The sequence below is a fragment of the Taudactylus pleione genome, unplaced genomic scaffold, assembly GCF_031769625.1.
Source record: "Taudactylus pleione unplaced genomic scaffold, aTauple2 ptg000216l, whole genome shotgun sequence".
Taxonomy (NCBI): Eukaryota; Metazoa; Chordata; class Amphibia; order Anura; family Myobatrachidae; genus Taudactylus; species Taudactylus pleione.
This window is the reverse complement of record NW_028284618.1, coordinates 5,807,451-5,832,034: the sequence shown is the minus strand read 5'-3', so window position 1 is coordinate 5,832,034 and position 24,584 is coordinate 5,807,451. Positions and strand designations below refer to the sequence as shown.

Sequence of the window (24,584 nt, the reverse complement as noted above, 5' to 3'; positions counted from 1 at the left end):
GAAATCTGGCCGGTCATTTTGGGACTTGTAGTTCTACAACAGCTGGAGAGTTAGAGGCTGGCTTCATGAGCAGGATATGCTTTTGTAAAGCAATTGCCAGCAATTTTATAATCACAGCGTGTTTGGAATTACCCACTCATTTTCTTATGAATTGACTGGTTTTAATTTTGGTATTTGTAAAAAGTTGAATACTAGATTAAAACTACTCTCCCTGACTAGAATTGCCTACTCCTTAATATTAGTCATGGAAACTTCTAGAGGGAGACCATGGCTAATTGTGGGAGGAAAGGTTAATTGCTACAAGTATTGGATGTACATTTCAGGACGTTTCAGGAGTCTGAAGCTCTGTTTTTTCATTTTTTGGAAAGAGTCCCACAATTTCCCGCTCTGTGGTGATGAAGGAAATATCTCAGAGATGGGCTGTCCCCACAAAGAAGGAGGTCCCGCCACGCCTCATGTCTGCCAGATGCAAAGCATCTTTCTTAACCATTGATGGACCCCTCCTCAATCTCTGCAGCATCACAACAGTCCAGAGCTTTTTAGTTTCGCAGTAGATTGAAAAGCATGATCTCATATTATATTGCACTTCTCTTTTATTTGGTGCAACTAAAGGCTCATACACACTTACTGATATGCTCCATGAGCGATATCGTTAAGTGTTATCCCTTGAACTGCCGGGCTCAATGTCGGGAACAACATTGAGCATACACACTGTACGATATCGTTAACGATATCGTTCAGTGACATCACCCGCCACGTCCCCGTACTTGCAGTGCCTGACGATATTGTCAGGTTGTCCTGCAAGTTCGGGCTGCTGAAAGACGTCATTAACTATCCGCAGGAGCTCGTATTAACGATATCGTGCATACACACTGGACGATCTTGAACGATATGAATGATGTCGTTATCGTCCATATCATTCAGTTTACCGTCTAGTGTGTATGAGCCTGTAGAGAGAAATTTATCAAAGCTTGAGGAGAGATAAAGTACCAACCAGTCACCTCCAAATTGTCATTTTACAGGCTGTGGGGGAGATGTACTATTTCTTGGAGAGAGATATAATGGAGTTAGATAAAGTACCAACCAATGAGCTCCTAACTAGTTTACAGGCTGTGTTTGAAAAATTACAGTTAAAAGCTCATTGGTGGTATGTTATCTCACTCCACTTTATCGCTTTCCAAGTTTAGTACATCGACTTCTTTGTTTGAAAAATGAGTTAGGAGCTGATTAATTGGTACTTTATCTCTCTCCACTTTATATCCAAGGCTTAGTACATCGACCCATTTCTTTGAAAAAGGACTGATCTGATTGGTTTGTACTTTATCTCTCTCCAAGCTTCACAAATCTCCACAAAAATAATTTCTGGGTTCTACACCAAAACTTTGACCATTCTAAATTCATATCCTGAAGATGTCTGCTCCATCTGCGATCAGTACCAGTAGGGCAGAGAGTTAAATTCATTTTTTAGCCATCTGGCACTTTACACTGACTCAAAATAACACTGTAACCTTGGTATTCAGCAGAAGTATTTGCAGATCATGACTCTGTATAGAAAGCAATGACATATTTGCATGTTATACACTTCAGTTTCCTGCTGATTGTGGTTTTACTGGAAAATCTCTCCAACTGCCACTAACTATAAAACTAAAGAATAGTTTTCACTTTTAGCCATTGGTGCATATGTGGATTAAGCCCTATGAAATTCTTATGTGTACTGGAGGATGGTTTGGTAAAAAGAGTGCAGTCTCACATGTGGGCTGGTCCTGCACCTCCCCATTCCCCCCAGACTGAGCCAGCGTTCTGCCTGTGAGTCCTTTGTCTAAACAGCTGCATGACTGGATAAAGTCCGTCTATCCTACTACAAAATGAAGTTACTAGAATATCCAACAGATTTCTTGTACTTCCTACTGCACATAAAGTGGTAACTCACAATCAAAAAGCATAAGACGTGTGACAGTGTGGGCAAGATGAATCATCTTGAAAGAAGAAACTTTTTGTCTTGTTATCTGATGATGAGATGAGATAATGTTACTGGTAATCTGTGGCTGCTGTGGAAACACAAGTGCCAGCCAGGTCACCATAGGTGTGCCAGCCACTCGCTGCCATGGCTTTCTGGGACTTGTAGTGTCAAATCAGTTTCAGACACACAGTTTGATGGTTTCTGTCACTGGAGCATAATGCTGTGCAGCAGTTATCACCTTCAGATCGTGTGGTTCAAATATAATGAAAAGGATAAATGCTTCACGATTTGCTTTGTACATGGTGGAGTCTGGGGAGGATCCCATTGTCTGGCAGCAGGCACTTTGCTAGGGCTATGTAGTTTGTTGCAGTTACTTTTGCTTTAATAAATGCGAGTTTTTTGTCTACTGCCTACTATGAAACAGGAAAAAAAGTAGCACAAACTAGATGCTGCCAGGAGGAGACTGCTCCAACTAGTGGGTTGTATGTAGCCCAGCCCTGCACGACGCTGTCCATTGGCTGTGCATTAGAGCAGGTCCTCTAGTGGGGTTGCCTGGAGCATCGTACAGCCCCATTCCGTTATCTTCGCATAAATACCACCCTTATTAGTGCCAGGGCTCTCTCCTGCTAAAGCATTGGCTGGTGTGCACAGGGGGACCAGACAGCAACATCTATTTAGATCTCAGGATTTTACAAAAAAAACAAAGAGCAACTACAAACCAACTATGGCCACCACCAAGTCTTCATACAAGAGGATCTTCGGGAGTAACCCCAGATCCTCCAGCTCATCTGGAGGACGCTTTGTCACTTCCAGCAGCAACAGGTACTCCCTGGGCAGCGCTTACCGCCCTGGTGGTGGCAGCGGTGGCATCAGCAGCCGTACCGCCTACTCAACATCTTCTTCCCCGGCTGTCTTCAAGTCCTCCTCGGTAAGGCTGAGGAGCAGCATGCCCCCAGCCAGGATGCAGGACAACGTGGACTTCTCCCTGGCAGATGCCATCAACCTTGAGTTTAAAGCCAACAGGACCAACGAGAAGGCTGAGATGCAGGAGCTGAACGACAGGTTTGCCAACTTCATCGATAAGGTCCGATTCCTGGAGCAGCAGAACAAGATCCTGTTGGCTGAATTGGACTCTCTGAAGGGGAAGGGGACCTCCAGGGTAGGGGACCTCTATGAAGAAGAAATGAGGGATCTCCGGAGGCAAGTGGACATCCTCACCAATGAGAAATCCAGGATAGAAGTTGACAGAGACAACCTCAACGATGACCTCCAAAGACTCAGAGAAAGGTAAGAGTCATCTTGATGAATTATTGCTAATTATAACCCCAGATTTCAATTTAGTATTTATGTAGCCGTCTATGTTAGTTTTATCCATGAGCTACAGATGTCTCAGTTCAAAAGATACCACATAGCCATCTGTGTCTGCAGAGGTCTGTAGTGGAGAGTTTGTGGACTTGATACAATGTAACAAAAAATGGAAACAGTTAACTTTCTGGATTCTATACATGTGACGCCGGAAGAAGTGCCCAAGGGCTGTCTACAGTAATTGAAGCCACATGAGAACTCATTTTATTAAAAAAAAAAAAAAAAAAAAAAATGTCAATGTTGTCAGTACAAGGGAAAAAAAAGTTACTTGCCAAAAGTTTGTCAAAATATGTAGGTCAGGCTTCTGGTGCTCATTAGGGTTAATGTTTTGGCTCTGAACAAGGGGGCAGTTTATCCATCAGTGTTTAGACTGCTGGTCCAGCAGAAAAGATGAAAAACTCCAGCCATGCAAGATAATAGCAGGATAGGGAGACTGAAAATAGCTGGAGAGGGCAGGCAGGGGCTCTAACTGTGCTGTGCCATAGCCAAGGTTTTGCCTACCAAACTGTCTGGTATCTAGCTCCACGTCTGGATGGGTGTGGCAGGTCATTAAAGCTGAACTATCTATGACTACTATCTGGCCCTCATAGAGATGGTGGAAGCTGCAAACTTCTTGCTGCTATGTAGAATAATATTTAATGTAAACATGTATGGTACCATGGTATAATTACTTGTTCTACCTGAACGAGTTACCATTAATTCATTTTATATAATATTGTTTAATCTTCTATTTTATGCTGTAAATATTAGATCTATTCTATTAAGTACACTAAAATGCGGACAAGATAATTTCACAATAGTAAAGGCAATGGGCACACAAGTTCCTTAAAGAAACTGTCTGCAGGGGTGTAGTTCCCTTAATAGCTGCAGATGTTCAGGAAGGGAGGAGTCACAAATGAAGTTTTGAGATTATTATTTGATAGATGCTAAATCATTAGGGGTTGAATGTAATAATATGTAAGTGCCAGTGATTGTTCTGCAGATTTTAGGGGTTGAGTTTCCTAATAGTGCAAAAGTTATTATTACCAATTAGAGTAAGTAAGCTTTGGAGAGGTGTTATAAGATTCAGGTTGTACCAGTTTAATTTACTTTGTTATGTCGTTTCCTGTAAGAAATGTATTAACTTGCACCATTGCCTTTACATATTGTTCAAATAAAACATTTTTTAGCAGATGAGATGAAGTCATCATGCAGTACCAGTGTTTACCGATAGGGGGAGTTTCAGTGCAGTTTTATAATCACTTTTGAGTTTTTTAACTTGTGGGCTGTTGTCTTTGCATTTTTCATCCTGTGTGATGCTTAACTGCGATCTCTCGCTGCTTTCAGGCTGCAAGATGAAATGATTCAGAAGGAAGAGGCAGAGAATAACCTACAGTCATTCAGACAGGTTTGTGGCTAAGAAAGTGTGACACTCAGGAAATGGTGCTCATCACCCATGCTTTCCTGTCTGCATAGTACTGCTGCTTCCTTTGTAGGGCCCTCTACTGGCCTACACAGTGGAAGGGGTTAATTATGCCTATCAAGTTACACAGACCACATGTAGGAACATCTGGTTAAACAGACATTCTATAATTTTATTATTTTACAGGATATTCCCAGGGAGTACAAACTCTTTTCAGCTCCAGTTATAACTAAGTGATGTCACCATGCACAGTTTTAGGTTGTAGCCACTACGTACATACAGAGCAGTTATTTTATATTAGGCAATCATTCCAATCTCCCATTAGTAGGACAGACATTGGGGCAGACTTAGCGATGAACCTAGGCCAACTTGCAGATTATATGTTGCGTGTTTTCGTTCTGCGCATACTGCAGAACCAAGCGTAGGCAAGTACGGCATTGCAAATCCTGATTAACATGCAAATTTATTACCGTGCACGTAATGCCGTAAAAAATGCTGCAGACTTGCATTCATCGCTGTATCAGTGCATCTGTATTTATTCGTTATTCTATAGGGGATGCACTATAATCATTAATAGCAAATGTTATGTCTTTAGGAACCTGTATAGTTCATTTTAAAGAAGATATTTAGCATCTCCTGCATTCAGACACTGCCCTCTTGTCCAACCAGCTCATTAATTAATTCGCTAATTAGTGAAGGAGGGGAGGTCTGGGGCTCTAGAGGCATAGAAAATACTAAGGGGCCTATATAACAATATTGCCAATAGTCTCCCACAAATTAACACTTTTTATCGCTGCCAATGTCAGCAATTTGGGATGCATTTTCTAGGCAGCTAACTAAGGGCCACTCACCAAGACACGGGCTCCAATAAGAGTCTGTCGCGGCGATGAGCAAAATGTATTAGTTATAGCTAATGCTGTCAATGTACCCTGTACATTGTATGGTATGCTGCTGGTATGCTGCGATATTGTGCCAAATGCAGGTGACATCTGTGACACTTAATGCGTTAGAAACTTGTTAAATAGCTACATTAATTAGATCTTGTGAAAACTGCTGTTTCTACATGGCCTACAGGGCAGTAGGGCTGGATTAATAGGCCCCAGAAAGAGATCCAATGTGTTGGAAACAGAAAAATTGAGAGTCGGTTGTATAGGGTGAGTGCTAGCCAGCGCACAGCTCACATTAGACAGTACCATTCAGCATGCACAACACATATTAGACGGGATCACTTAGCACCCACAGCACATACTACATAGGACCACTAGGCAGCACGCAGAACATACTAGATAGGACCACTAGGCAGCACGCAGCACATGCTAGATAGGACCACTAGGCAGCATGCAGCCCATATTAAATGGGCAACTCAGCAATCACAGCACATACTAGATAGGACCACTAGGCAGCACACAGCACATACTAGATAGGACCACTAGGCAGCACACAGCACATACTAGATGGAACCACTAAGCAGCACACAGTATATACTAGATAGAACCACTAGGCAGCACACAGCACATATTACATGGAACCACTAAGCAGCCACAGCTCATACTAGATGGGACCACTATGCAACATGCAGCACATACTAGATGGGAACACTAGGCAGCATGCAGCACATACTAGATGGGGACACTAGGCAGCATGCAGCACATACTAGATGGGACCACTATGCAGCATGCAGCACATACTAGATGGGAACACTAGGCAGCACATAGCACATACTAGATGGGAACACTAGGCAGCACACATCACATACTAGATGGGACACTAGGCAGCATGCAGCACATACTAGATGGGACACTAGGCAGCATGCAGCACATACTAGATGGGGACACTAGGCAGCATGCAGCACATACTAGATGGGAACACTAGCCAGTACACAGCACATACTAGATGGGACACTAGGCAGCATGCAGCACATACTAGATGGGACCACTATGCAGCATGTAGCACATACTAGATGGGAACACTAGGCAGCATGCAGCACATACTAGATGGGAACACTAGCCAGCACACAGCACATACTAGATGGGACACTAGGCAGAATGCAGCACATACTAGATGGGACACTAGGCAGCATGCAGCACATACTAGATGGGAACACTAGGCAGCATGCAGCACATACTAGATGGGAACACTAGGCAGCATGCAGCACATACTAGATGGGAACACTAGGCAGCATGCAGCACATACTAGATGGGAACACTAGGCAGCACACAGCACATACTAGATGGGACACTAGGCAGCAGACAGCACATACTAGATGGGAACACTAGGCAGCACACAGCACATACTAGATGGGGCACTAGGCAGCACACAGCACATACTAGATGGGACACTAGGCAGCACACAGCACATACTAGATGGGGACACTAGCCAGCACCCAGTACATACTAGATGGGAACACTAGGCAGCACACAGCACATACTAGATGGGACCACTAGGCAGCACACAGTACATACAGTACTAGATAGAACCACTAGGCAGTACACAGCACATATTACATGGAACCACTAAGCAGCCACAGCTCATACTAGAGGGGACCACTAGACAGCACGCAGCACATACTAGATGGGACCACCAAAGCCGTAACTAGAATTTTTGGTGCCATGTGAAAGGACATTGGCGCCCCCTCCTTGGCTATTTTTCAAATAGGGACATTAGATGTGCACCCGAAAAAGGGCCATGGCCTCATGGTGAAGGGCCAGGGAAGAGATAGGGGAGGCCAGTAGATGCTGGGAATTAAAAAAAGAGGAAGCTACAAGTCAGAATGATAATAAACAGAAAAGTGACAGGCCCAAACAGCACCCCCTGCCCTGCGGTGCCCGGTGCCATGGCACTGGTCGTACTGTCCTAGTTACGGCCCTGGGGACCACTAGACAGTTCACAGTACATACTAGAAAGGACCATTAGACAGTACACAGCACATACAAGATGGAACCATTAGGCAGCACACAGCACATACAAGATGGGACCACTAGGCGGCACGCAACACATACTAGATAGGACCACTAAGCAGCACACAGCACATACTAGGTAGGACCACTAAGCAGCACACAGCACATACTAGATAGGACCACTAAGCAGCACACAGCACATACTAGATAGGACCACTAAGCAGCACACAGCACATAGTAGAAAGGACCACTATGCAGCACACAGCACATAGTAGGTAGGACCACTAAGCAGCACACAGCACATACTAGATAGGACCACTAAGCAGTACACATCACATAGTAGATAGGACCACTAAGCAGCACACAGCACATAGTAGAAAGGACCACTAAGCAGCACACAGCACATACTAGATAGGACCACTAAGCAGCACACAGCACATACTAGATAGGACCACTAAGCAGCACACAGCACATACTAGATAGGACCACTATGCAGCACACAGCACATACTAGATAGGACCACTAAGCAGCACACAGCACATACTAGATAGGACCACTATGCAGCACACAGCACATAGTAGGTAGGACCACTAAGCAGCACACAGCACATACTAGATAGGACCACTAAGCAGCACACATCACATACTAGATAGGACCACTAAGCAGCACACAGCACATAGTAGGTAGGACCACTAAGCAGCACACAGCACATACTAGATAGGACCACTAAGCAGTACACATCACATAGTAGATAGGACCACTAAGCAGCACACAGCACATACTAGATAGGACCACTAAGCAGCACACAGCACATAGTAGATAGGGCCACTAAGCAGCACACAGCACATAGTAGATAGGACCACTAAGCAGCACACATCACATAGTAGATAGGACCACTAAGCAGCACACAGCACATACTAGATAGGACCACTAAGCAGCACACAGCACATAGTAGATAGGGCCACTAAGCAGCACACAGCACATAGTAGATAGGACCACTAAGCAGCACACAGCACATAGTAGATAGGACCACTAAGCAGCACACAGCACATAGTAGATAGGAGGGCCACTATGCAGAATACAAGTACAAGCCAAGGCCTGACACTGAGTAACATTCTGTGTATATGTCCGCTTGCCCTGTGCCTTCTCTGTTGTTTAGTGGATAATTTAAGTGATTGTAAACTATACTACATACATTCTTTATGGCCATAGACATGGTATATGTGACATCAGAATATATGAATGCAGACACATAATGGAATATCCATCAATGTACAGTCCCATATTGGACAGCCTGCCTCAGGCGTATAACTATCTCTCTACAACAGCATTGTAAATGACCACGTTTACAGACATGACATGTGTCATAGAGCAACTGAACCCAAAAATGTCTTATACAATAGACCTGGTGATTAAACACAGTGATTCCCCACTGCTGCAAAAACCACCCCCACAGTATGAAGTCACCCATTGTGCGATGGGCCATAAAGCTGGAAAAGGAAGAGAGCATGTCCTTTCAAAACTGCAGTGAGGTCACTGGTCAGGCCTACGTATTTAAATTCACTGATCTGTAGCACTTACATTTAAATAAAGGTATGGAGAACGGCACAGTACTTGTGTGTATTATTTAGGGCAGAGTTTCCAGTACAAAGGCGTTTGCACAATATTACAACTTCTTATTTGTCAAATAATTTAAGAAGAGCCTATTTAACCCTCCCCCCCCCCCCCCCACACACACACACACACACCTCCCCCGAAAAAAAAATTTGATCTGGTTTTATCAACCAGTTTGTTATACCCTTACTACATTAAGAAATAAAGGACATTCCAATACATAATGAACGCATAGAGGTCTCTGTTGATTTGTGACACAGTTATTAGTTAATACAACTATCAGTCACAAGTCGCTTATTCTGCAGGTTGCAAAACAATAAACCAGTTTTCTGCAGAGTGCACGACCCCCAAATGTTCAATTTATAGTTCTGTCAGGCAGGCACACAATGGCCGGCCACTTGTGAGAGCGTTAAACAGTTTCCAGTCTCTTCCCTAACCCCACTTCTATTCCTTCACAGAAAGCTGCATCCCACCTCTGCAAGCACAAAAGTGTTTCAGGCTGGAGGGAGCACCAGCAATAGACTAATGGTCCCATCTGTTTCCTTCCCTGACATAAGCCTTGTTGGTTTCTCACGCTCTCACTGTGGAATGCAGATCCCGGAATTATACCACTAGCCTGGAATAATAGCTCTTTGTGGCCCAGTGGCATTCTATCGCTTGCAGCGTTTCATTGTGTGCTGGATGCAAGGGAAACCCTTCTTTTTATTCATTCCTTTTAGGAGCAATGAATGTCTCATTATGTCTCCTCCTTATAGATATTATTGTGACAAATGCCATGATGATTCTGTGTTTGCAGTAATATGTAACTCTGACTGCAGCAGAATTACCTTTCCGGATTGTCACTTATTCTGGTGATAGAAGGGAGCAGGCCATATTTATTGCATAAGTTTTCTCCGGAGGATCTCCAGTTTATGTGGATGAAAAAAAAAAATTAAGTTGTGCAATAAGAAGATAGCTGATGTGGAAGCATCCCACCCATACCCAATCCTTAACCCTTTCTGACATTATTGCATAGCAAAATACATGCTTGTGGAATTCATAATAGTAATGACAATTGTATTTCATGTACATGTAGCAGATGTGCAGGGTAATTATTTTCAAAATAAGTTCTTATTGTAGATTCTTAAATATGTTCTTCTGTAGATTCATATATACTGTATACGCTATATAAATAACTGGTAATAATAAATAATATATATACACGAAAGCAGCAGATGGCGGCACTCATCATCTTAATAATCAAAATGGATGTTTATTCCAATAGAAAATATTTGGCCACATCAGTCCCAGCACCAGTGGAGCTTACAATCTATATTACCTACCATAATGTACACTAAGGTTAATTTTTTTATCATAATCCAATTAACCTACCAGTATATTTTTGAATTGTGGGATTAAGCCAGGGTTCCCACATACAAACACAGTAAGAACCAGTGACGTCGCTATGGAGGTGTGGGCCGCACTGGATATCAGAGGGGATGACACCAAAATTTTTAGTGAGGCCACGCCCTCTTTGTTAGGCCATGCCCACTTTTCGGCTGCGCTAGGGGGATATGGACTGCGCACCAGGTGTCACCAGACCCGGTGATGCCTCTGGCATCAGTTAGGACCTTAGTGGGAATCGAACCCAAGCAGGGCCAGATTAAGGCATGTGAGGGCACCAGGGCAAATAACTTGTGGGGACCCCGACTACTAAATTTACTACTACTGCTGGCGATGTTATTAAAAAGTATAATATGTACATACTCCCAGCACCACAAATGTGTAATAAAGACACTTTAGTGCAGTGCCGTAACAGGGCGTCAGTGCGCCCTGTGCCAGTCCTGCCCCCTAAACCGGTGACATCATAATGTCATAACTAGGGGGTGGGGCTGCCAACTCTGGGAATTTTGCAGGGCGTCTTGGACGTTCTCTGTGGTTCTGCAGTAGTGCTACTGACTGTAGGGAGCCATTCCAGGCCCCCTCAAGCCACATGCAGGTGCCATGGGTGATGATGCCACCCCCATGGCCCTGCGCCATGGCACTACTCGCACACCCCTAGTTATGGCCCAGCTTTAGTGCCCGCAGTTCACATTATGCCCTGTGTGTGTGGTCCCTGACCGATTGCCCCGGCTTCCTTGATGTTAATCTGGCACAGAACCCAAGACCTCAGTGCGGTGAGGCAGTAATGCTAGCCATTATACCAACCGTGCTGCCCATAATATACAGTAGGGCCAAGTAGGCATAAAATATTATGGCATACTTACTAAACATATGTATTATGGGAAAAGAAACTCTTTACAGACACATTTTATTATCATATCAGTTGGTGATATTGCAGTTAATAACAGACTGGCAGTTTTATTGAATTATAAAGTACTCATTGTAAATGTTACTGATAATGGATCTATCTCAGGGACAGGGTTCCGTTATTTCAGGAGCATCCAGCGAAACAATGGTAGATTAGTGGCTGCCATATGTTGTACTCTGTGCACACAGGGCTCTTTGAGTAATTCTCTGTATAAGTAAATAGCCGTGGAGAAAGGATTTGATCAGAGAGGGCTTGCATTCACACTCAGAGAATATAATTATTATCGGTTGGCTATTTCTCTTCTTTTAGGAAGCAATTCACATTTTTTTCCATCTTTCTGTCAGCATAAAAGACACAGCGTTTGTGTAACGCATTTATGTAGCAGTTTTAAGAGCTGCTTTTGTTTAAACAAAATAATAAAAATCTTACTGACTCATGGAAAGAGGACTGAATACTTGCCGCGCCATTCTTCCCCATCCTACGCCTCCCAAGAAAACACATTTGGAACTGTAGACTCAATGACATGTTTTGAAGAAGTAGAATTATATACAAAAGATAAAAGTAGTTTTTGGGCCGTATTGAAAGTTAAAGAGACTGTCCACCTACCTACCTGACTTTCTGGCTTCCTTCCTGTGTTTTTTAGCCATGTCATGTATCATGTATTATATTACAATATCGCTCTGTCATGCAATGTGCATCAGCCGCAAAGCACAGAGCTGAATTCTGTTGTATCCCAGAGCAAAGTAATAAAGTAATGTCTGAAAAGCACAGAAGAGGGCTAAAAAAATACAGTATAGTTAAGTAAAAGTTATATATGCAAGCTAACCAAATGACATTAATTTGAAGGAGGAACCCCTCTAATTGCAGTGTACAGATCTGCAAGTAATGATTATAAAGTAATCATATGATGGATAATGGAGTTGGAGCCTTGTTTTCTTGGGATTCCTTTTTTCTCTAATTATCTGCAGAAAGATCTGACTATTACTAATGGGCGTTCTGATGCTGAACATATTCTGATTGGTGCCAGAGGTGAAATGTAACTATTATCTAAGTGTAAATACTGCCAAATACAGTAACCAGGCAAACAGACATATAAACAACATTGCCCTAGATCTAGATTTATTTTTAGCTGATATCCCAGATTTCATTGGGCTATAATGGGACAGTTAAAGTGGTTTAGAATAGAAGATAATTTGGGAACCCATAAACATATTCTTGGACCCCAGTTAAAGTGCTGACCTGCAGGTTGTGCACTTGGGTTCTAGAACAGTGTATAGAATGCATTGCCTTGAGGTAAAGGAGCCCAGTCTAGGCCCCTCGGCAGCTACAGGCCAGAAGTAACTATACTGTCAATGTAATGTAATGTGTACCTGTCACTTTCATACGGCTGAGGCAGCCATTGTGTGAGCTTAACAATATTTAACCTATCCATTTGCAGTGTACAAGGTGTTAGTGACATCGCCGAGGCATGAAGCACAAAATGCCTCATCACCATTCCATGTGAATTGACAGGCTGCCTCATTAACTTTTGGCTCAGCCTTCAAAATGGTGTTGTGATTAGACATCACACTTTATACTACTTGGCTGCTTAATTATGTGATGTCGCAGATAAATAAATATCCATAATTTCTTTCATTTTTCTTAAACACAGGATGTCGACAACGCCTCACTGGCACGCATTGACCTGGAACGCAAACTGGAATCCCTGCAAGAAGAGATTATTTTCTTGAAGAAGTTACATGATGAAGTAAGTCCACAGCACCTTGCTCTTGTAGCCATTTTGTTTCATCAATAGGCCCTTGTCTGCTATAGACAGAGTCAGGCCCAGGGGCAGAACTATGGGAGACAATGGAGGCGCCTGGCGCCGGGCTCCATCTCTGAAGGGGCACCTCCTCCATTGTTTACAACATATTCACCCCACTTATGGCTGTAACTATGTACCCGGAGTGTACCATCACTGCCGCCCAATACATGGCACCCCTTCCCTGCACCTGAGAAGCCATCATACACTAGTGGAGAGATCCATGTCAGACCATCAGCTGCTGCCTAGTCTATTCATAGTCTGTCTGCATGCGAATTGCTGCATTACATTGTCAGTGGCTGTGATGGAGGGGCACCAAATTATAACTTACCTCCGGGCATCTGGGATGAATTTACGCCACTGGTCTGGCCTCTCTTTTATTGAGCAGATAAGGCCAATATCTAACTGATTGCATGGGCATAACTAAGAATTCCAGGGCCCAAGCGTACACTATCAACAAGAAAACAAAGGCTGTCAACGTGATTTATCTCTTACTTCCATCTTCTGGCTCGCCTGAGCTATGGCATAAGAACTTACACTATGGGCCCGTAACGTTAGCACCATTCCTATAGCCTGAGCAGTGCCTTACCTAGTCCCCTCCACAACTTTCTCCTATCTGGTGTAGCTTATTACCCCCAGACTCTCTGCTATTGCTTGTTTTAAAGCTTTACAATGTATACATTCAGTATGGCTATTGTATTGTAATGACAGACTATATATAATTGTAAAGACAGACTATATATAATTTCACGTATAAAAAATTCTGCGCCCATTGCATTAATGGCTCCCGTTTACCTCTAAGCCAATTTCTCTCAACACCATTGTCACCCCTATACACCAAGATATGGTCCATCTGAAAATATTACACAACACTGCAGTAGATCACAAGAAAAAAAAAAAAGATTTGTAAAATATTTGTAAAAAATATTTACTTGCCCCCCCATACCTGAGTGCTGGGTTTTCCTTCCTTTAGATCCCTTCCTTTGTGTTTGTATATAATAAGGTTTCAGGCTTCCGGACTCCTGTAAAGCGGCCGATTGGTTGCTCTAGGTGACATCCTGATAGTGTTAGATAGTGTGGATTGTAGACTGGATCTAAATTTCTAGGTAAAATGTATGTTGATGGTTTCATCCTTTTTAATATTTTTTTTTTAAAGGAAATCCGTGAACTCCAAGCGCAACTCCAGGAACAACATGTGCAGATCGATATGGAAGTTGCCAAACCCGACCTCACCGCAGCCCTGCGTGATGTCCGCCAGCAATATGAAAATGTGGCTGCTAAAAATCTGCAAGAGGCAGAGGAATGGTACAAGTCTAAGGTATGCTATAGAAATACGCAGCACTACCGCACTGAGGAGAAGTGTATCACCGGTATCCCTGTGTGAGCCTCAGCTCCCGGGCCCAGGCCCATTTCATGGGGCTAAGTAGAGTTTCTGGAACCGCCAGGTTAGCCAGTAGATCTCCATGTGCCTGGTAGTTATAATTTAACCGTTATCTGTTTACGTCATTCAGGGGTGTATCTTGGGGTCCGAGCGCCCCTGGCAAACTAAGGGACTGGCGCCCCCCTCCAATGACTGCTTTTACTTGAAAAAATAAAATTACACACACTGGGGATAGTTTAATTCAGACACCTGTAGAAATAGGGAGAATATATATATTTTTCTTTTTAATATATATATATCTTTTACAGAACTTACTCTATTGCAAACCACTATTTACTAATGCCAAAATACACAGGAAAAGCTTAAAAACATAGCATCAAAAACAAACATGCATTATGGGTAAAATAATTGACATATATTCAAATTGGACTGTGCATTATGCTTTTTTAACTCTGCCATATAATTCACTGGTAAAACCACCCACATGGGCCATTGCTATCTCACACACAATAATAAAAAACAGCCCATAAGGATATCTTAATACTGACAACTGAGTAGCCACAATCTATAAAGATCATGGTCAATTACCCATACTAAGGAAAAGATTACACTGGGGGTAGTTCAGCTTACACACCTGTAGAAATAGGGAGACAATATATATATATATATATATATATATATATATATATACTTTTTTTTTTAATATATATATATATTTTTATATTTTTTCAGTTATAACACTAACTACATGCAAGCACTGTTTATTAATTTCTATATGTCAACAACACAGGAAAAGAGGGCATCAATAACAAACAAGGTGCATTGTGGGCAAGATAATTTGCATATATGCAAATTATCTTGCGAATAGAGCATTGTGGTTGATGTGGTGCTTACACTCTTTTCCTGCAAGGTTGACATATGGGAATTAGTGAGTGGTGATTGGTATGTAGTGGGTATTGTGGGAGAAGAGATATATTAGAAAAAAAAATAAAAAAAAAATTAGTCTCTCTAATTTTAAATGTTTCTGATATAAATGGACATATAAGAAGCCTGATACACATTAACAATCAATGGAGGACACTGATGAGGAGACAAAAGAACACTGCGCAGAGCAAACAGGAGACCAGTGATCATTTGTTAATTATGTTGGGTGGCAACGGTGACCCCCCTCCCCCTCAGGCCAATAGGAATTGCCACCCCCTCAGGCCAATAGGAAGATACGCCCCTGACATCATTGCTAAATAGGTTCACCTTCCCTGAACTACAATACAGTAGAGGGCATAAGGAATAAGAAAGACCCACACCCACTGACCGCTCAACATCTTGACCTTGTCCAAGGGAGGCATTACTGGCAGCTACATTAAAATGTTCAGCGCTGACCAGGCACCCTCAGGACGCCCTATCGAATCCATATAGTGTGCATGGTTCTCGTCTGGAGCACCCACAAGATGCTTTGTGGGTGCTGCAGCACCAATCCTGGCTACAGGGTGCCATTCTGGGCACCCTGCTAGCCAGGAGCAAAGGCCGTTGGGCGCTGACAGTGCCATCCACAGAGCCTCTGCGCTCTGTGCGACGGCACGTGTCACCCATAGCTAGTTACGGCCTGGTCTGTACTATTCAGTCAGATGGAACTTGGCTGAATCTGTCTTGGCCGTGAAATAGGGCGTTTCGTACATTACCGTCCTGTCTTGTGGGAGTGCGCACTGCGAAGGGAAACCTGTTTCTGAGGGATCTCTTGTTGGCTGGTGTAAGATCAATGGGGGCGTGGGTTTCCTCTTGCAGGCGCACGGACCCTTGCATAAACCAGAATCTCGCATTAGCATAAGGTCATAAATCAGGCTTCCGCAGCTGCCCAAAACTACAACCATTTTGTGTGCAATTCAGAAGCAGCTCCATTGTGTTCAGCTGAATTCCATGAATTCCATTGTCTCACCACCGCTGCTGGCAATAGCGCGTTTCCTGTATTCAGGAGAAACATCACTGTGCGTATGCGTGTAATCCTTTATTGTCCATTTTGTATGGATTGCAACGCGTACTGTATATACTTATTCTGCTTTCATGCTGCACTTGTGGGACCATTTGCAGGATTGCATGCTGGAAAAAACAAAAATAAGAGTAACTTAACATCCTGGCCTACGGCCAGATTATACTCTCTATTTTAATCTATGAAAAAAGTTAACTTCCTAGAAACAGTAACAGGAAATGGTAAATGTATTATCACATGTCTGTCTGCAGTTCGCTGACCTATCTGAGGCTGCTAATCGCAACAATGACGCCTTGCGCCAAGCTAAGCAGGAGACCAGCGAATATCGCCGGCAGATCCAGTCTCTTACCTGTGAAGTCGATGCAATGAAAGGATCTGTAAGTACAAATATGTAATAAGGGAACGGATGGGAATGGTATTATTGTAGTGAATTCTATCCAGAAACAGTTCATAAGTAATATGTGAAACAGTATAGTTTTGGGGTTGCTCCTGGTTTCTGGTTGTATATTGTTTCCTGTAAAATATATGTGTGTTAATGTTAATATGTAATTAGAACCATTGCAGCATTTGGTTAGTATAGCTCACCATAACTTATTACTTAGATAGGTCAATATCACATATATTACATGTTTTGAACAATAAAATACTGTATATTATTATTATCCTTTATATGGTGTTCCGCAGCGCCTTACATAGTACATAGAACTAATAAGTGAACAAGAAACAAGTAACTTACAGTACATTACAGTGCAGGACAAGGACACGATTTATATACATTGCTGCAATAGCGATTAAACACTCACAATAAGCAGCTGGGAGTTGGCAGTCACGTGTTAGGTGCCCTTATGGGGAGTAAGGAGTAGAAGAAAATGTAAAGAGAAGCACATGAGGGAAGAGGACCCTGCTCGTGAGAGCTTACATTCTAAAGGGGAGGGGCAGACAGACGGGTGTGACACAGAAGGGGAAGATAGGGAGGAAAGAGCATGAGGTGGGTTAGGAATAGGATGAGTGTTGGAAGGCCTTGATGAAGTAGTGGGTCTTGAGAGCCCCGTTTGAAGATTTATATCTGTCACATTCTGTAATATACATGGCTCTGAATGTACAGTACAGTCTGCTCCATCTGTTTTTGTTACTGTTTGCTATGTAGAGCAGATTTGCTGTAACACCATGCTCATTGATGCGTAAGGAATTTGACCATACTTCAGGGGACTTTACTATCTTTTCACTAATGTGTCCTAAAGGCTGTCTCATAGGGTACTGTGTACTGTGCATTGTGCTGTGACTTGCATTCCCATAGTACACCATTATATTTCTTCCCAAGCTTTTCACAAAGTATGTGTATACTGGTCCATATGGTTATAACATCAGAGAGTTTAGGCCTTTTTGACACCCAATAAAAATGTGTTGATTTTAATGCCAATGTATACAAAGCCTTAGAGAAATAATGTACCTGTACTTTTGAAATATCATTGTTCTTGTATTGGAACAATGATATTTCAAAAGCTGAAAGTTGCCTACTGTAGTTGAAAAATGATTGCTGACACATTAAGGGGAGTTTCCTTGGGCGCTTCCAGTACAACGTATAGCCGGATCAGTCATGGTCTGTGGAGAACTTGTATAAAACAGCAGGTTATCATTATTATTTTTGTTGCAGAACGAATCCTATGAACGCCAGATGCGGGAAATGGAAGAGAACTTCGCCATTGAAGCTGCTAATTATCAGGACACTATTAACCGCCTGCAAGATGAGATCCAGAACATGAAGGAGGAAATGGCTCGCCACCTCCGCGAGTACCAGGATCTGCTGAATGTTAAGATGGCCCTTGATATCGAGATTGCCACTTACAGGAAGCTGCTGGAAGGAGAAGAGAGCAGGTAAAATAAACTGTATGGCTATAATGCTACTAAGGGGGGAGATTTAGCAAAGCTTGGAGAGAGATAAAGTGACAACCAATCATCTCCTAATTGTCATTTTTCAAACAAACGTGATTGGTTGGTACTTTGGGGTATATTCATAAAGAACATGAAGTGGCTCACGATAAACATATTGTATCACACCGATGCGATAGATAGTGATGTTTAGTAGCCAATCATGTACACTTACCTGTCCGGCATCTTCGGGCACTGTCCGGCCCCTCCGCGATCCCTGGGCGCTGTGAGAATACAGACATATCGGGAAGCCTGCTGCAATGGACGCTGGGGAAAGGGGGCGGAGCCAGAGCCAGGCAGAAAGCAGGGAAGTACGCAGCTCGTTCAGCTTGCGGTACAGACTACGCTATCCTCAGATGGCGAATCTGTACCGCAGGAGAGGAACGGAAAGCTGAGCTTTCCATTCCTTTATGAATTGCACTCACCATACAAAAGTATGGTGATGCGATTCATACACGAAACGGGTACCGCTGGAGAAAGAATACCCTTCTCTACAGTAACTCCTCTATGGATCACCAAAAGCAGTGAAAAGTTCTGTTTTTGGCTAAATAGGAATTTTCACTGCTTTATGAATAGACCCATTTATCTCTCTCCACTTTATCTCTCTCCAAGCTTTGATAAATCTCCCCCCTACATGTCCTCATTATCTGACCTAATTCCATTTTCTTTTTCCTTCAGAATTTCCATTCCAATTCAGTCCTTTTCCAGCATGAGCATGAGAGGTAAATAGTACAAATTACTACTACGATTGTTGTTGTTCAACTCCTATTGTGTAATAAAATAAGAATAGTTATAGATCCAAAATATAGAGTTAGACCCAGTGCATCCAAGATGGCTGCCCCCTTTGTAATATGGGGTTTTCTTGTAAATCTAAAGCACTTTGATTTCTATTGGATAAATAAAATTATTATTAAATATTTTGTTTGTTTAGCTTGACAATGCCATCCACATTTTTTTATAATTTAGCCACCCTTTGGAGGACCCATATATTGGTACAGTATATAGAACACACATATTTTGCAGCGCTTTACAGAGAATATTTGGCCATTCACATCAGTCTCACATTTAACCTCTCAAAAGCCAAAGCTTGTCCCCTTCTTTTTGGCACGTGAGGTGGGAGATTGAAGACCACTGTCCCCAACCATCATGCAATGGTGTTGAGCTGGAGGCTGAATGGCCTCTTCTTGTAGAATTGAGAAACCCTGCACATCTGACTGTCAATGCATTATTATATGTTTTCGTTTAGATAACTATAAATGAGGAAATGTATGTACAGTACATATATTTTTGTACTCTTTAAAATGTTATTGTCACTTACAGACAATGAAGTCGGCCATTTTGTGAGATGTACAGCCAATTAATTCATTAGGAATCAGTGACAACATTCACGCTCTTGGTGACGAGTATTGATGAATCTTGGGCAATAATCATAAGGCCCAGGTTCCTAGTGACTTCACCAACTGCATTGCCACAAATATTGGTTCAGCTCACAAAATGGCTGCCTCTCTACGCAACAGGTCTAGAAAGCTAGCAATAGTCTCATACATCTAGCCTCATACATCTAGCCTCCTTGCGTGCTAAATAACCCTTCTAGTCGCACCATGCCATGGCGTAACTCGGTAGCGCGGAGAGTCTTTTTGTGCAACATTTTACTTTCAAATGCATCTTATTCACACAGCGATGCAAATAGGCTGCTTCTGCTGATTAAAATGATGTGCAGCATGCCTATGTTCTGTGTGCGACTGCGGGGGTATCTGCATGCAAAATACTACGTTACAGTGTCACAGCCTTTTGCTTGCAGATACACCCGCAGTCGCACACAGAATATAAGCATTCCACATATCATTTTAATCAGCAGAAGCTGCTTGTGCATCCTATTCGCATCGTGAATATGACGCAATCGAAGGTAAAAAGTTGCAAGAAAAGATGCTCAGCGCAACTGAGTCACATGAAGCTATGTGTAGTGCGACTTGTAGCGCACGAAGGTTAGCTGTAAGTGGACACATCTGTATTTACAGGACATTCTTATTCATCTGTAACTGCTTCATGTAATAGATATGGAAGACAGCAGTAACTATAGCAGTATATGATTGCTTGTTAGTGAATAGTTTGTCATATAAAGTACAGTATGTTATATATCACTCTGTTCCATTTCTCTAGCTATTAGTGTAATCAAATATTTTATTTTTCAGAATCTAATCTTGACTCCCTGCCAGTGTCCAGCTCTAAAAGAACAGTTCTGATTAAGACTGTGGAGACCAGGGATGGCCAGGTAGGTTTTACTGTGTTAGTGACAACCACTGTAATTACAAAGCCATCAATCATGTGTATTCAAGCCTAGTACTGAAGTGGTTTAGTGAATATGCCACACTTGTTCATAGAGATTCTGGATTTTTAAATAATTGGAATAAAATATACCTGTCTTCAATATTTAGTGGAAGCAGCCATTGTTTAGGCGGAACAGATATTTCTAAGAATACTTCCTGGCCATTCACTAGGAACCATTTATTCGGGCCTCACTAGTTCCTAGATAATTGCTTATTTTGCTGCGAATATTGATTCAACTTACAAGACGGCTGCTTGTCGATGATGATTGCATTGTAAGATTTCCTAATTCGTTGTGGGATAACCATCTATCATTTTCTCAAGAGGGACCTACTGCCTAGACAGTTAGAACCTTATTATCACTTGCACAAGCCAACCTGTTGTTTTTTGTGTACAGTACAGTACACTAATTACAAGTACCAAAGTCTTACATTCACTCAATGGGCGGTATGTGCTAAGCATCACATCCGCTATACAGTACATTCCGCCACTTATCGGGTACATACTGGCGATAATATTGCCGATATGTACCTAGAAAATCACAAAGGGCAGCTCTCCCGATAAGAGCTGTCCTTAGCGATAGAGGGACTTCCAGGTTTATGATCCAGAAATCCCTCTGGGGTCCTTCTGTGCATGCGCCACGGGGGTGCTGGGAGGGATCCGATTGGATCACTCTCACGGGGTGTTACCCACCGGGTCCAAGCTTCGGAATGTACTGCGTTTCGGAGCTTGTACATATGGAAATGCGGCCAAAACTCCGAAAACAGGGTTTTTCTGAGTTTTGACTGCATTTCCATATGTGCAAGCTCCGGAATGCGGTACATTCAACCTTTAGTACATCTCGCCCATAGTCAGATGTATCACCAGTCATGGAAACAATATACATTTTAAATGGCTCCCACTGGAATTCTAATGACTGAGAACATCTTTAAATTGGACACACATGCACCGATATCAGAAAATTTGCCATATCGGTACACATGCATCCCCAAAATGATTGGCTTGCCGAGAATGATCTGATCAAAAATAGATTTGTTTCCCCATCATCATAAGACCTAGTTGGCTGGTGACTGCGGTAGGGCTTTGTGTCATCATTCAACTGGATGCCTAATTGGTACAACCTGGGAGCTGATATCTGTCTCACCACATTCAGGTGAAAGAGCAGGATCGTCTGAGTATAGTAATCTTAGGACCTGATTCAGGCTCGCTCGCTCTGAGCGATTTTCACCCATCTGCGCATGCGTATAATTCGCAGTGCGCGTGCGCAAGCCATTCGTTGTGATCTGATTTTGGTAGCTCGTAAGTCACTATCAGGTCGCTGCTTTGAGTGACAGATAGTGCCGTTTGTGGGTGGTAACACGTGAGGGTGCTTGTGAACGGGGGAGTGGATGTGCGAATGCAGGCGTGTTTGGTCGCCAAAACACGTTTAAAGGGCGTGCATAATTAGCAAAGTAGCGTCATTGTACACGTCACCTGCATGTATTTCAGCAGCTCCGATGGCTCACGATGGTCCCGATTAATCCTTCATTTCCCGGAGATGACGTGTGTTGCGAGTGGCAAGGGGGCGTCTTCAGACATTTGCGAGCGCACTTTGCCGTAGCTCGCTAAAACATAGTGGGCGTCCTTACACGACGCAGTGCAAGTTCCCCTTTTTGCCAACGAGCGATTGCATCTTGCGAGCGGGTCTGAATGAGCTCCATAGTCTGCCTCATTATAGGGATTTCATTCAGATTACCGTGTAGGCTACTGATGCAGTTTGGCTGCAACTTTACTCAATAAATAAAATGTGAAAAGCAATTGGTTATGTAGTAGTAGAACATGCTACATTGTCATGAGCTATGATAATATTTGCTATGATTCGCATAACGAATACCAAAAACGTTGATCATCAACACTGGTTTTACAACTTTATATTAATGGTACCATTTTTTTATTTTTTTTTACAGGTTATTAATGAAAGTTCCCAGCACCACGATGACTATCAGGAGTGAAATCTAAAGTCTATTCTATTGGAACCATTTAGAAAACCAGCAACGTAATATTGTCCCTTGTGTTTAAATTTGAAGAACATCAACTTTCAAGTGCCTTTTGCTGTTAATCCAAGAGTGGGAGAGATAGATGGTATAGAGCAGAGTGAGGCCTCCTATGGCTCCCCATGCACTCGTGTGGCCACCACGGCTGAGGAGACATAGGTCGCCCATTCCTGCTGTAGAGGGTAATTAGCCATGGGGGTTTTTGGAGAGTGATTTTTTAACCGACAGTGGTTTTACTTCAGTCTAGTTTACAAACACTATTATAGCAATATCATGTGCCGCAATACTGTTTTTAAAGTTTCCATGAAAATCTTTTTACTTCCCGGCAACCTCTCAGAGCTTCAATAAATCTTTAGAAATAAAATCTGTCTTATCTCTTTTTTATCGCAATCCTTTTATATAATGCATTGTCTGGTTATATTTCCTGCTTCTGCCAGGGAGAGGGAGATGGGGGTTTAGATAATATTGTGATGACAATCATTAACCTTACTACCTGTAGGTATGGGCTTTCCTTCTTTATAAGCTGTGGTGCTAACTATAGTGTGCCATAGTGGCAATATTTTAATTTAATGTGCAGAGTTACTCTGCGGCTGAGCATCCCAAGGCCAGAACCGCTGGACAGAGTGGGCAGCACTGTTGCTGCCCCATGGCCCCCTGTTTCTGACTAGCTTGTAATGCTTGTAGCCTGTAATGGCACCCTGCAGCCAGTATCGCTGCTGCAGTGCCACCAGGAGTGTCCTTTGGATGCTCCAGACAGGCACCCTGCAGTCTGTGCTGCCACCAAGAGCATCTGCTGAACTTCCCGGTGCCAGCCCCCCCCCACCCCCCTGTGCCCTGTGTGGCGTCATGACGTCATGCACTTAGGGGGCGGGGCGGGGTACAGGGTGCTCTGGAGCCCAGCTACTCCGCTGGAACATCCCAACACATCTTGTGTGACACTTTCTCAGTTGACTTAGAAACACAACCCCTGGGAATTTGGTGGTAATATACTTTTATTGCATTTTAAACACCTCTATGTAATAGATATTAACTTTTCTCAACCAGAGAGTACTGAAAAATAGGGAAAAATCTTTAAAACCTTTGACTGACCCTAGAAACGGTGTACATCAGGGGTTTTCAACATCCGGCCCTCCAGCTGATGTGGAACTACACGTCCCTGCTAGCTCTGCCACAATTTTAGAATGCCCTTATAGCAAAATTGTGGCAGAGCATGCTGGGAATGTGTTGTTTCATAGCAGCTAGTGGGCTGTTAAATACTTCTGGTGTACATGTCCATATGTTCTCACACCATATGCAGAAATCCCACCCTCTCAAACATTACATTTCGTGACGGTCAAAACAGCCCCTACTGCGCAGGCGGCCTAACTTCCAGCTCTTGCATTCCATCGGCCTAAAGTATTAGCGCTTCTGCACAGGCACCCAATCGCCAGCCTCAGCATACCTCAACAGCAGTATAGACATGGCCGCAGGAGGTAGAGACTCATTACTGCTCATGGAGGCTGCTAATGCTGACATCCAAACTGTGCCAGGCTATAACTGTAGCAAGTATTTCAATCATACCTCCCAACCTTGAAGATTCATTATGAGGAACAAAAGGGGGCGG

At 42.9% G+C, this 24,584-nt stretch overlaps 1 protein-coding gene across 1 annotated transcript; it reads left to right on the top strand.

Annotated features, from left to right (window-relative positions):
* Positions 1-2,564: 2,564 nt before the first annotated feature.
* Positions 2,565-23,345, top strand: VIM (vimentin). The gene is made up of 9 exons (XM_088478608.1): positions 2,565-3,247; positions 4,652-4,712; positions 13,180-13,275; positions 14,486-14,647; positions 16,946-17,071; positions 18,349-18,569; positions 19,302-19,345; positions 20,816-20,895; positions 22,895-23,345. Exons 1-9 carry the CDS (start codon positions 2,685-2,687, stop codon positions 22,937-22,939), a joined length of 1,398 nt encoding a protein of 465 aa, XP_088334734.1. The 5' UTR covers positions 2,565-2,684; the 3' UTR covers positions 22,940-23,345.
* The last annotated feature ends 1,239 nt before the right edge of the window (positions 23,346-24,584 follow it).

Excerpts from the sequence above, each read along its gene's own strand:
- VIM (XM_088478608.1), top strand. The coding sequence starts at position 2,685 with ATGGCCACCACCAAGTCTTCATACAAGAGGATCTTCGGGAGTAACCCC. Across the intron at positions 3,248-4,651 it reads CTCCAAAGACTCAGAGAAAG|GCTGCAAGATGAAATGATTC; the intron begins GTAAGAGTCATC and ends CGCTGCTTTCAG. Across the intron at positions 18,570-19,301 it reads CTGGAAGGAGAAGAGAGCAG|AATTTCCATTCCAATTCAGT; the intron begins GTAAAATAAACT and ends TTTTTCCTTCAG.